General features: G+C 37.8%; 1 protein-coding gene across 10 annotated transcripts in view; it reads left to right on the forward strand.

Annotated features, from left to right (window-relative positions):
• The window catches only part of DLG1 (discs large MAGUK scaffold protein 1), a 167,969-nt gene that overhangs the window by 53,998 nt on the left and 101,212 nt on the right, over window positions 1-12,759 (forward strand). For all 10 annotated transcript variants that reach the window (XM_064457636.1, XM_064457638.1, XM_064457640.1 and 7 more), the window contains exon 4: window positions 3,880-4,044. In XM_064457636.1, the coding sequence (XP_064313706.1) occupies window positions 3,880-4,044 (165 nt within the window). The remainder of the gene's footprint in view (window positions 1-3,879; window positions 4,045-12,759) is intronic.

Below are 12,759 nucleotides of genomic sequence, written 5' to 3' on the forward strand. Positions count from 1 at the left end.
TGCCCATTGCTTTCTGGCTCTTCTAAACTAGGGTCTCTATGGAGCCTGGATTTGGGTGCAGGATTGGATTCTCTTGGGTGTAAGCAGAGAAATAGTCTGCTGGCCAGTATGAGATGGTCCTGCTCTCTACCTGCTTTTCTCTCTGTTATGCCAGCACTGCTGCATGTCTCATCTTGTGAGCCACTTCAGGGCATTAGGAAAATTTAATGTTGCTGGAAGAGGGAACAAACCTTTTGCTGGATTAGCTTGCTTACCATCTGAAGTCATATGTGTACTAGCTGCAAGGGGCAGGGAGACGTAGTTGTACAGCTCGCCCAAGAGGGATTGAATTGGTTCTGTTCCTTTGGACAGTAGTTCCCCTTTGAGCAAGCTAGGCTGCATTATGAAACTGTACCTTTAGACTCCTATGTAAGCTAACTTGCATGGGATTTTGCTTTATATGGAGCAGCAGAATTAACTTGGTGTGACTACAACAGTTGGCTGAATTCTTGTTCAAGGGGTGGCAGCTCCTGGGAGAGGAAAGGAGTGGGCAGCTTTGAACGGAGGCTGTTTGTGCCAGACCACTGGAATGCACTACCTCAGGCAAGAGGCATGGTGTGATAGCGCTGTCACTTTTTTTTTTTAAATAAAACTGGAATGATCCAATTCTAGCTTTCGACAGGTCTGAGATGAACTGGGAACTTAATCCACTTTCAGGTCCCATGTTCCTGTATTTTATAGTCAAATCGAAGCTTGAGATCTGTCAGGGACATTTTGGATCAAAAGTCCGGCCAAATACTGCCTTCACCAATGGAGCAGGCTCCTTTAAGCTAGCAGAATTCCTACTTTCTCTTATGTTGCAAGCTTTTTCTGTGCTTCTTGCAGCTCAACTGTTTATTTTCTTTAATGTTCAGTGTGATCTTATTTATGGTCTGATATTGTTCACTTACCTTTTTGGGTAACATTGTTCTCTAAATGATAATTCTTCCCTGCTTTTGATGTTTAACATGGCTGCTCTAGAGAGTTAATGTCAATTTCTTTCAGGGTTTTGTTTTGATAAGTTAAAAACAAGTCAATCTCAGAAAATGGATGAATGGCAAGAGTCTGAAGCTGAGCAATCCAGCATCTCACTGCTGCAGGGAAAGGCAAGAAAAAGAACTTTCATCTTCTGCTAGTAGTGAGCTGTTAAGTTGGCTTGGTTATCACATGAAATCTCTCTACTAAAGATTTGAAAAATTAGGGCTTTTTGAGTAAGCATTGCAATTTTTCACAACTATCAACATTCACCTTCTCTCCTTTGTCATTCAGCTAAAGTGAAGGTATGGAAGTGTTTTGAGGTTGGTTGTTGTAATAACAGAAATGTTAATGCTCTTGCTTTCCTTTTCAGAATTTTTTCTTCTGCCTTGTACTTCTCTGCTAATCATTGGTATCTTTAAAGCAATACAAGTATATTCTCTTACTTTATAATTTCTAATAACTTCAAAAGCATAATTTCTCTCATATGGCATAACATGATCTTGTATGGTCTCAACAATGAAAGGTTGAATTGAGTAGGGTGGATAAAGATTTTTTTAAAATTTTATTTTAAGTACAAAACCAAGCCAGGGTTATAACGTCAAAGATCTCTGACATCTCATCAGTTACTGGCTAAAAGAAACCGTGCATCTTTAGTGTCTGCCTGTATGTGTGGGTTAGGTGTGGGTCTGTTGCTATTTTGAGGTTTGGACGCAGGGGTGGGGAAGGCATGCTGTAGGGCAGGCAGTGACTGGGTGAAGTGCAACGGGTGATGGAAATGTAAAGCTGCAAGTTGTTCTTTCTAAGTTAGTGAGGGAACTTAGGTTGTCTCCCAAGGAACCTTAGCTTTGGCAGAACGACATGGCAGGGAAGAGAAGAGCAAACAAATCTTCCTTCTTTTAGCAAAGTCAGTTATGTGACTTCAGCTGCCACATGTAACCACTTCTTTGCTGGCAAAACTCTGCAGTATTGCTTTATGATGAGTCCACAGAAGGCAGAGCAGACTGATGTATAGCTCACTTCCAAAAGAGAGAGATCCTGTCCTGATTTCCTCCCTCCTTTTGCGTGGTCTCTGGTGTTCTTTGAGCCCAGCCTTATTTGGGGTTAGTAACCCAGTACAAGTCTAGCCCCACAAAGGAGGAGAAAAAGTGGGCAATTTTCTGCTGATTTGAGTGCCAGAACCAAAGAAAGGAAGGGGACATGGTACCTTCCCCAGGGTTTGGGAGGTAGGGAAGAGTAAGAGATTCCTGTTGTTAGGAGCTTAGCTGTCCTATTTGACCATGCTTAGAGATTCCCCCCCCCCCCCCCGGATAGACAAAAACATTAAGCCTTCCTATAAGACAGGCCCACGGGGGTGGGTGGGCAGGAAACGAATGGGTTAAGCATTACAGGAGTTGGTAACTGATGGATCATTTCCAGCAGTTCCTTTGTAGTTTATCCTGTAGACTTCGTAACTTTGTGGTATTGCAGGACTCTTCTGTGAAGGGCAGGGATCTTTGTGGTAGCCTGAAATAGTACTTTCATGTAACTTTTAACAGAGTTAGTTATCATACGCTGTTTATCAGGTACTGCCTTGGTGTAGTGTTCATGTGCTTATAGACAAATGAATTACTTGCAGTGATCTATTGGATTACAATGTAGAAATGACTTACCAAGGTGATGACTTTTTTATTTAAATTGTAGTACATAAATCTTAGAATTCTGTTAAAAAAAAACTCAAAGACATGTCTGCTATTCTAAATATACTTCATTAATAATAGGAATATCTTTTATCCAAGTTTAAAACCATTACATGTTTAGAAGGGTTTCTTGTTCCTTTAACAGCATGACATGACATGCTTTCCCTGTAAACTAGTAACAACTGTGTTTGTACTCTGGAGTATAGCAGTAGTGTGTGAAAGTGAATGTGGTTATACAATGTTGGGGTGCATCTGTGGACGCAGTCAACCCTGCTGGAAAAGTTCAGCTTTAGCTTTAACTAGCAACAAAATGCATGGACTATCTAGAGTCCCTCAGAACTGGCTGAGACTACAAAGGTGAAACTGGGGTGAAGCTTCTATTTAAGTACACTTGTAGTGTGAGCCCATGTTAGCTCTGGAGTTTGGAGGTGCTGGATGAGCAGTTCACTCTGCAGTCCAGACAACAGGTGAATATGATGTATGCTCCTCATTAATACCTTTTAGTAGGGATCTGCAACTGTGGATACAGTACAGGCTGACTAGAACACATCCCTAGAGGCTGAGTAATAGGTTCTGGTTTTTGAAATTGAATGCAAATTAATAAGACCAAGACTGAATAACATATTGTGTTTCTGTTTGAGACGTTGCTTCTTGGGGAAGCTTAATCTGTCTAGTAGCAAAACCACATTTTATTGTTTCCGAACGACATTAGCAGTAGTGAATTGCTATATTGATACCCTGGTATAAAAGCTGAAACTCTTTAGCTGACAATAAAACACTTTTGGCAGACATGCTAAATTGGAAGTATAGAAAAAAAGTTTTGGAGGCTGATAGTTTTTAAAGGCAGGACAAGGTGGTAAATCCAGTTGGTACTGAGAGTTTCTGCTATTAGTGAATAATCTAGTGTTAGTGTTTGTCAGAAAAAAAACCTAGTAAAGGTAAAAGTTCTGTGGAAAAGGGACTGGGAACATGTTACTGTATTAGGTAGCTTTATAGTAGTTATAGGTGAGACTAAAAAGGCTGGAACATTTTTAGGCAGGATCAGTCTTTAAACTGAAAGTACCAATTAAAACTTTTATTTCTAGATTTTTATTGCCTTGAAGTCAGCAGGGTCAGAAAATAACTATTTCTGTCTGGCCTAGGTTTTCTGGATCATCTTTTCACACATCTGTGGTGGACTGATCTTTTCTATAATTGTTTTCTTCAGAAATACCGCTATCAGGATGAAGACACACCTCCCCAGGAGCACAGCTCTCCACACATTGCCAATGAGGTGACGGGTCCAGAGCTCGTTCATGTATCAGAGAAGAATCTGTCACAAATTGAGAATGTTCATGGATTTGTTTCCCATTCTCATATTTCACCAGTAAAGGTAGGCATTTTAAAAGTTGTTATAAGAGTAAATGCTTTTGATATACTCTTAAGGGATGTAATTTTGTGCACGTGTGTGTGGAAAACGCATGAGATACACCTGCTTCTATTTTTCCTTTTTTTATGGAACTGCCCATTTGTAAAATTCACTTTGTAGATGTTAAGGCATTGACATAGTTCCACACATTCTGACTAAAAATGCAGGATAGTAAAATGCTCAGGTAACAAATGTAGTTAACTTAAGGTTTCGGGTGTAGTTGTGGTGGGTACTATGGTTACTACTGTCAGTTACATTTTTTGGGTTTTCTACAAGGATCCTGTAAAATCAATTCAGAGTTTGTTTCTAGTAAATATTTTTAACTGAGGGCTTATGTGGAAAACATAATAAGCCAAGTGTAACATATGTCTCTGGAATTTTTCAGCATATAGCACCATCGTTCTCAAGACAGCTCCAGTAACTTCAAGGTAGATTTAAAAATTAAGAGGACAAACTGAGTGTGAGGTTTTCAGGGGTTGGGGGCTGTAGCAGGTAGTTTTATTTGCTGGGTTAGCAAGGAGATGTAGCTTTATAATTTTCTGAACAGCATAATAGTGTGCCAGACTAAATGCTGTTTTCTATAACAATTCTGAGTCTTTATGGCTTGTTTTGAGGAAAAAGTGGAGAAATTATTTGATACTGATGAGTGTTGAGGCTTTAGAATAATGAGGTGGACTTACATTGTGGTAGGCCTACAGTTTGGTATTTTGAGGATGAATTGTTGGTTGTGGTGGTATCCTTTATGACTGAAATTGGCAGTGTATTGTAACAAGCACTACTGTATTTTAAGAAAAAAGTTGTTTTTAACTTTGTTACATTTCCAGAGTGTTTTTTTATTATAAAGAAAAGTCTTGCTGAATGTGTTAGCTCTTTATAGTGGACTTGTAAGGGTTTTGCAGAGGAACCAGCTGCAGTGGGTGGGTGTGTTCAGTAATTATGTTCCAGGTTTTCTAAGATTTTTTTTTTTTTAAATGTGTGTGGTGGTATTGAACGTAGTTATTTATTTCTGCTTATAACTCCAGAAGGAATTCTGTGTGTTTCCATAGTCTTCAGGAGCTAGACAAGCTCAATTCTTTAAGCCCTAATGAATAACCTTTTTGAATTGGGCTATATTAACTCTGAAGAGCCTTGTAAGAAAGCTAATATGACAAACCTTTCATTCTGAGAATGGCTAGGGCCTCAATCCTCTGTTGCTAATGAAGGTAGACACACAGTAACACAATTTCCCAAGTCTAATTCCCTGAATTTGTTGATATTCTGGAAGTAATACATCACATTTTGTGTACAACCATTAGAAATAAAAAAATCCTCTGCCTCTGGCGACTTAAGGTCAACTCTGTTTATTCACAAGCTTGTCCTAATTCATAGCATAGTGAGTCTTGCATTTCAGAAAGCATAAAGGGATCAAAACAACTAAGAGGCAAACTGTAAAACTGTCTGTAATAAGTGATCAAGTATAATGCATTTCACAATCCAGAAACTGATAGAAATAAAAAATAAAATTCTAGAGTGGGTGTGACTACAATGTGAGACTGAAGATCTATTTCTTGGAACTGACTAGGTGTTAATTTCATTGTACTTGAGACTGTTCGAAAGGCTGTAATTACCTTGGTTTCTTTCTGGCTGCTTGGATCTAAGGGAAACCAAATAACTCAGAATAGTTCCTGTGCTTGACTTCATTTCAGATTATTTTTGCAAATAGCCAACTAAAGAAATATAGAAGTGAGGATTTGATATCGACAATATTAACATTCCATGGAAGATGACTTAATTTCTTACCTCTCTATAGTGCAAGTGATGTCTACCTTTCAGAGATCCTACTAGGCAGTCTTCACAAAAAAGTGAGGCTTGTTTATATGGTTATTTTATGGGACCCTTAATTATCTGTTTTAGATGAGCTTTATCTAACTACTGTAACTTTCCGTAAAGTTTATGTAAAACTCAGAACAGTTTTACAGAAATAGATATGAATGTACTCTGCCTTCCTCTGCTCAGATGTGATCAAGGTGAAAATTTGTTAGTTTTTTTTGGGTGTGTTGAATATACAACTCTGCTGCGCTGTTCTGGAAGAAAAAAAACCCATGTCTTATTTAAATTACTCTGGAAATAGAGTTAAGCAGTGTGTAAGTATAATTACAAAATATGGTGAGGCCTTCTCAAAATACTGTGCATCTTGGGTCTCTGAGGAGAATTGCTATTATCTTTCTTAAATTGGGAAGCGCTGGAAAATCACCACTTGATAGGAAAGAAACTGTGTAAGAGAAGTATCATTGTGGAACTCATTACCATTTATATCATACATCTGATTATTTTCACATGACTGTTAATGTCAAAGCAATGTACAGCAGAACTGAAATTCCTCTGAGCTTTGTTCATTTGAAAACCAGGTCAGGTGGTCCAGGTTTCAGTTGATGACTAGCATTTTGTGGAACTTTGAATTCTCTTGCTAAGTTGGCTGCTGACTTGCTCCTGTCCTGAAGACGTTAATTTCTCTGCACAAATTCTTTATCATCAGTCTGAGGTCTTAAGGTATTTGGAGTGAGGGGTGCATCCATAGTTTGTAGGCCCTGGGAGTCTTCATGGGACCTTTTAGTTTTACCCTAACTGTGTGCCTTTGAGCTCATAAAATTTCTTTTATGATGATTTGCTGAAGTTACTGGAATAAATGGTGTTAGAAATGGAACTGGAGTATGTCAGAAAAAACCCAAGGTTGCTATTGTATTATTAACATAGCTGGTCCTCTCTTCTTTTGGCTGGATGATCTGCAAGACGTTCATAGTTTTGGCATAGCTCATGCTGAAGGACAACTTAGCAACAGAGCTCTGAGTTAACAGTGCTTTGCCTAAGTTATTTGGTAGTTTGGTGTGATGTGCTGTGTAGGGACCAGGTTTTGGCTAATATACAAGATCTTGATTAGGTTCGTTCAATAGTAGGTTTGCTTAAGGAAACTAAATGTAAGAGGATGTTGTGTTTATTACATTAATAAAATAATAAGAGGCGATTTCTTTAAAAATATATATGTTAAATACACTTGAAATTTCAAATACAGAGTTATTAGTTTGAGGAACAAATGTAAACAGTGGTGTGTTGATCATATACTGCTTTTTAAGAAATGCTGCAGAGGGCAGTAGAATCAGATTTTGAGGATTACCTTCTATAGCAAGCCCTCTGTGGTCTAAAGCAATAATGCAGACCATGAATACAAGATAGTGAAGAAGGGAAGTGTCTGGTTTTAACAAGTTTACATTTAGTACTGAAGAGTAGCTTTCAAATTTTCTAGGACTTAAAACAGCTTTTACAACTTGCTTGGATGGGTGGATAATTTTCAAAGAGCAACTTTCAATGACCAAAAAGACAAACAGATCCTAAATTTTTAGAGGATGAGCATGTGACTACTACTTAGCAAATACTGCACGTTAAGTACTCTAGTAATGTTGGATTATCTTCTTGATGGAGGGGTGGGGTACCTTAGATTCAGGTTGGGGTAAGATATTGCAAGTTTGGAATTAGCATGAAATAACTGACACTGGCTATACTTGATTTAAAGTTTAAACATGAGACAGGGCTTGAAGGTTTTGCTGTGTTGGGGTGGAGCTTTGCCAGTTTAAGATGAAATGTCCTTCAAATGTCTCGAGCATCAAAGTAGTAAACTTGACCCAGGAGATGTGTCCTCTGTTCCCTATTTAACAGCAGCTTTTTTTTAAATGTTTAATGGTAGAGAATCATGAACAGATAGAACAGTCAAACTTCAAATCCTTCACAAATATTCTGTCCCAGATGTTTTAAAGAATATTTTCATGTAGGTAGGCAGCTAGTACCAGAATTTCTTCAGTATAAGGTTTCAAAATTCCTCATAGAAACTTGAAGTTACAATGCGAGGTTCCTTGAGTTGTTATTAAATAAAATGTGCTGAAGTTGAATTGAAGCAATACATTGCTACTAAGATTGACCACTAGATGGTGATGCTACAAAAGGATATATTGCAATTATAAAACTGAATTTAGCTTCTCTATCATACCTTCGGATTGACGTTTTTGAATTTAACATTTATTTTTATTAAATACTTTCAACCAAGTGAAATTTGACATAGATGTGATATGATACCAAAAAAGCTTTTAAACTGTGGAGTGGAAGTTGGACTTGTCTATCAAGGGGGGAAAAAAAAAAAAGCTTTGAGTAATAGGTTATTACAAGCTTTTTAAAAAAATGGGTCATGATGTAATAAGATTAAAAAAAAATCTATATTAAATTGCCATATCTTAATTTTAAACAACCTGCGCATTAAAGGGAAAATATTGTATTTATAGCTCTATATTTATGATGTAGAATGGCAATTCAATATTTAAGTGTAGACCCTGGTTGGGGATTGTATGTCTCTCTCCACTATGCTTATTACATGTTGGTATTTGTGACTATTGTTTCACTGGAAACACAGAAGCTCCAAAGAAAACATGCAATAATTTGTAAACTACTAAATTCATTTTGTGCTGGAAAGATGTCTCTGGAGATTTTCACCATAACACCACTCTTCAAGGGGTATGAGAACACCATTTGCACTTGGTTTGTTCCTTACACGCATAGCCGGCATTGACAGCTGAACATAAATGTTTTAGTTGGAACATTGTACTAGCCTTATTAGTCTAGTAAGGTGTATAAAATTGCTTATTCATGCTTAGTCATGAGGAACTAAAGGTATTCTGCTCGTTGAATATTTGGCATCTTTAGAATACCTTTGTGCAATCATCAGTGAAGTAGCAGAACAAGCCAGGAATTGTGGAAAATATATTTGGGGGGAGTATGATAATCTTTAACTTATGGTTACATAATTATGGACTCTTGTACATATTTCAGGCAACACAGCTGGCTACTTTACTGATTGCATGTGTTCAGAAATTATCATCTCTGTACAAGTGATGCTGGGAAAAGACAATACTGAGCAGGTCAGGCAGCACAGCGATTGGCCTTTTTCAATACTGACTGCCTGGTTGACAGCATGCAAAGACCTGTCATTCCGGCTGAGTGCTGTTACGTTCCGCTAGAGTATACTCGAGCGTCAGATACTGCAGTAAAAATCCCTACTTCCCTATACCAAAGACCTTTTTTAAAAAATGTTTTAGACATGTGGTTTAATGCTGCTTGCCCATTTTAGAGCACAGTGGTGGAATCTTTTGTGGTTATAGAAACTTATTTCAGTGAAGAAAACTGTGACTTCGTAACACTGTGACATTAAATGCAAATGAGTTACTGTTTTTCTGTCTTTCAACAGTGAAGTATTTCAAACCAAGGTAAAACAATGTTCCTCATCAAAAAAGATGAAAAACTTTCACTTTTTAACATCAAATTCTAACTACAAGAATCTTTTTGTCCAAGTGAAGCATCCAATATTAATGTCATAATATGTTGAATATTTTTGAACCAATAGCTTTGCCCCGTGTCAGTACCCCTCTGCTTTATCTCTGTTTACTTAGCAGTGTCAGACATGGGAGAAACTAAGCTTATTCAGGCTCAGTCTGCATTAGAGTGGAAGTCCTTTATTAGAATAAAAGCAGTAACACAGAGTTTACCTTTGGCTTTATGAATCTCTGAACTGTTGGAGCTTGGAATGGTATAGTGGGGCGGGAAGGATTACTCTTTGCTTACGCTGAGACAGCTACTGACACAGACAGTAAGTTAGTTGGGCGTTTTATTTGACCTAGCACTGAGATTATGTGGTTGTTGGGTATGGTCTTCAGCCTTACCTTTCCTCTTGCTTAGAAGCAGCGGCCCTTGTTTTTGTGACAGATACCCCATATTTAGTGTACTGTACACATGGTTTCAAAAAAGTTTCTGACAGTATCTATCAGTGGTACCCAAACCTACAAGATAGGCTTTGTAATCGTGATTCAGCGCTCCAGTTGACTACATGCACTGTAGTTTTGCTCTGTGAAAGAAATGTCTTGTGCCCACTTATTGTATGCCTGCTTTTTTTCACATGTTTAGACATCTTTGGAAAAGTATCTCCAGGCCATAATGGTATTTAAGCTTAATGGTTTTAAATGAACTCTGATACGAAACTGCTTATCTGTCAGTGCTGCAATGCTGTCTAACAGTCTACTTAAATTGGCTGTGGTATCACAGGAATGAAATATGGCAAGGTGGTACTCAGTCTTAAAATAGCATCCAGAAGGGAGAGGAGAAATAGAACTCACTGTCACTTCTGTACTGTCAAAACAGGGTGAAACTATTCTAAAGAGCAGAATCAATAAGTATGTGGAGAAATGACAGATAAGGAAGCAATGAAAGCATTGTGAAGAGAAGTTCTGCTGCACAGATCTTTTAGAACACGTGCATAAAGATTATCTTGTTGATGTAGGTTTCTAGATACACACAATAGAATTCCTCAAAAAAAGCCTACAGAGAAATTTAAGCTGTCATGGAATAAAAAGAAAAAAAAAAAAGCTTGGGATTTAATTGTTTAGAAAAAACCAGAACAAACAACAGAAGGAAAGTAAAGGGTAAGAGAAGATCAGTAATCGTGAAGGATGGAGGTTGCCAGAAGGATCTCGGAAAATGTGTTCTCATTGCATCACCTCAGAGGAATGAGAGCTCAGGATTATAACAGATTAATGGAATAATCATCTCAGCACTCAAGTTACAGTCAAAAAGGCAAATGGAATACGAGGAATATCTGGGGAAGCAAATGGGAATAAAACTGCATTATTTTATCACTAGCAATCTGCTCTGTTCCTTATCTTGATGAAGAAGGCATTTCAGTCTAGAAATGGTTCACAGGAGAGGAGTAAGAGTGGTCAGAGGCAGGGGCAGCTACTGTACAGTGAAGGGTGAGTCAGTTTGACTCCTCAGTTTGGGAAGGAGCTGAGTTAGGAGGTATCAATAAAACTACAGTCAGTGAGGCTGGGTCACTAAAATTGTGAAAATGACTAGGGAATTGTTATTTCAGAAATGCAAATTTATATTCAGAAATATAAATTAGCAGGTGTTAATTGTCTTAACCCCTAAATGCAGTGATCTATAGCCAGCCTCTGACTTTAATCTTTCAGCTGCTGATAGTCTTCTGGTTTCTGGCTACACCAATAAAGGTACTACAGCATGTATTGCTTGTCTGTTCTGCCTGGTTTTTTTTTCAGCTAGAAGCAACCACCTTTATTTAACTCGTTCCTACTAATGTGTATAGGAAATAACTATTTATATAAAGGCGCATATACACACACGTGCTTCCTTTAATGCAGGACAACCTCCTTTCCCCATGAACCTGAATCTTGTGCTAATAAGCTTCATAGGTTCCCTTCTCTTTATCTCCTGGTATGTCTTCCCTCCAGTTTCCCCATTCCCTCCAGTGCTTGCCCAGAAGTCTTTTAGAGCTTGTGGAGCTTCTGTTAAAACAGACTTCTCTGTTCATTCGGAGAGTGTTTCTTCTCTCAGAAAGAACTGATGATCTTTATGATTTGAGGAACTATGAAGGCTTATTCAAGGTTAGCTGTCAAAGTAATTGTTATTTCCTATTTGCCCTAGTACATTTTCTTATTTATACTATTTCCTGAATCTTGCTCCTGTCTGAGCAGGTAGGTGAGATTACCCTGAAGATAAAGATGCTGTTTCCGTTTAGAAATTAAAGATTGGATGACATGTAATTTGCAAGATAGGTTTATTTACGATTTTGAGATGAAACTTTCTCATAATCTTAAGTAATCTGTTACTTTTCTAAATTGAGACCTTTCTAAAGTTTTATGATGTCCTCAGCAGGAAGACAGTACTTCTGGAGTTAGGAACATAACCTGTAATAGCGGAAATAATAAGAAAAACTTGAACATACACTCAAATACTCATTTTTAGACTAGCATCATACTTTGGTGGTCACTCTTGAGAGGTGCTCTACAGTCTTTAAAATGCCTTGCACAGATTCTTGATAGGTTACTACTTCTAAACTTCCTGTAATTGAGGAATATACAAATATGTGCAAAGGTGTCAGTTTGTGTCTTATAGTAAGAAGCAGTAGACCAAATCTGCACCTTTCTTAGTATGGATCTGCTCAACAAATTCTTGTCAACAGAGGCAACAAAGAGAAACTGTGACAGATGGACCATGGATTAATCCAAACATCAGAACAACCTAAGATACCTTAATCGACAGCAAGTCGTCTTAATAACTGGTTATACTCTTTTCGCCTGAGATTCCCCCTGAACTCTCAGTGCAGTTGGGTTCATTTTGATGGCTGAAGAAACCCTAAAGAAACTTGCATTAAGCACAGGATGTTTTTATCAGTCTGGCGTGCCAAAAAGATGGGCTGGAGATTCATGAACAGGGTACGGAAGACCAGGCAGTTTAATCTGCACAGATTGGTAGGTTGGCTGAGGTGTCATATAAGTAAAATATACAATATTTATACTAAAATGTATCATTACAGAGTAATAGTGCTGGGTTACTTATAAGGTAGTTTCAGCAGTACAATCTCTTGACTGTGTAAATCACACTTGATCAAGGGCTATCCTTTCAGTCATGTCTCTCAACTAAAAGCTAAGATAGGCTTTCTAATGTATCTTACCTGAAAGAGTTAATGATTTCTTTTTCCACAGCATCCAGTTTAAGTAGTGTGCATTCAGGCTTTGGCTTAGAATATTGCATATGCTTGTTGTGAGACTTAAATTTGTTATGCCAGTAAAAATTTATTAAACATAGAAT

Source organism: Phalacrocorax carbo, chromosome 7 (genome assembly GCF_963921805.1).
Source record: "Phalacrocorax carbo chromosome 7, bPhaCar2.1, whole genome shotgun sequence".
NCBI classification, from domain to species: Eukaryota; Metazoa; Chordata; class Aves; order Suliformes; family Phalacrocoracidae; genus Phalacrocorax; species Phalacrocorax carbo.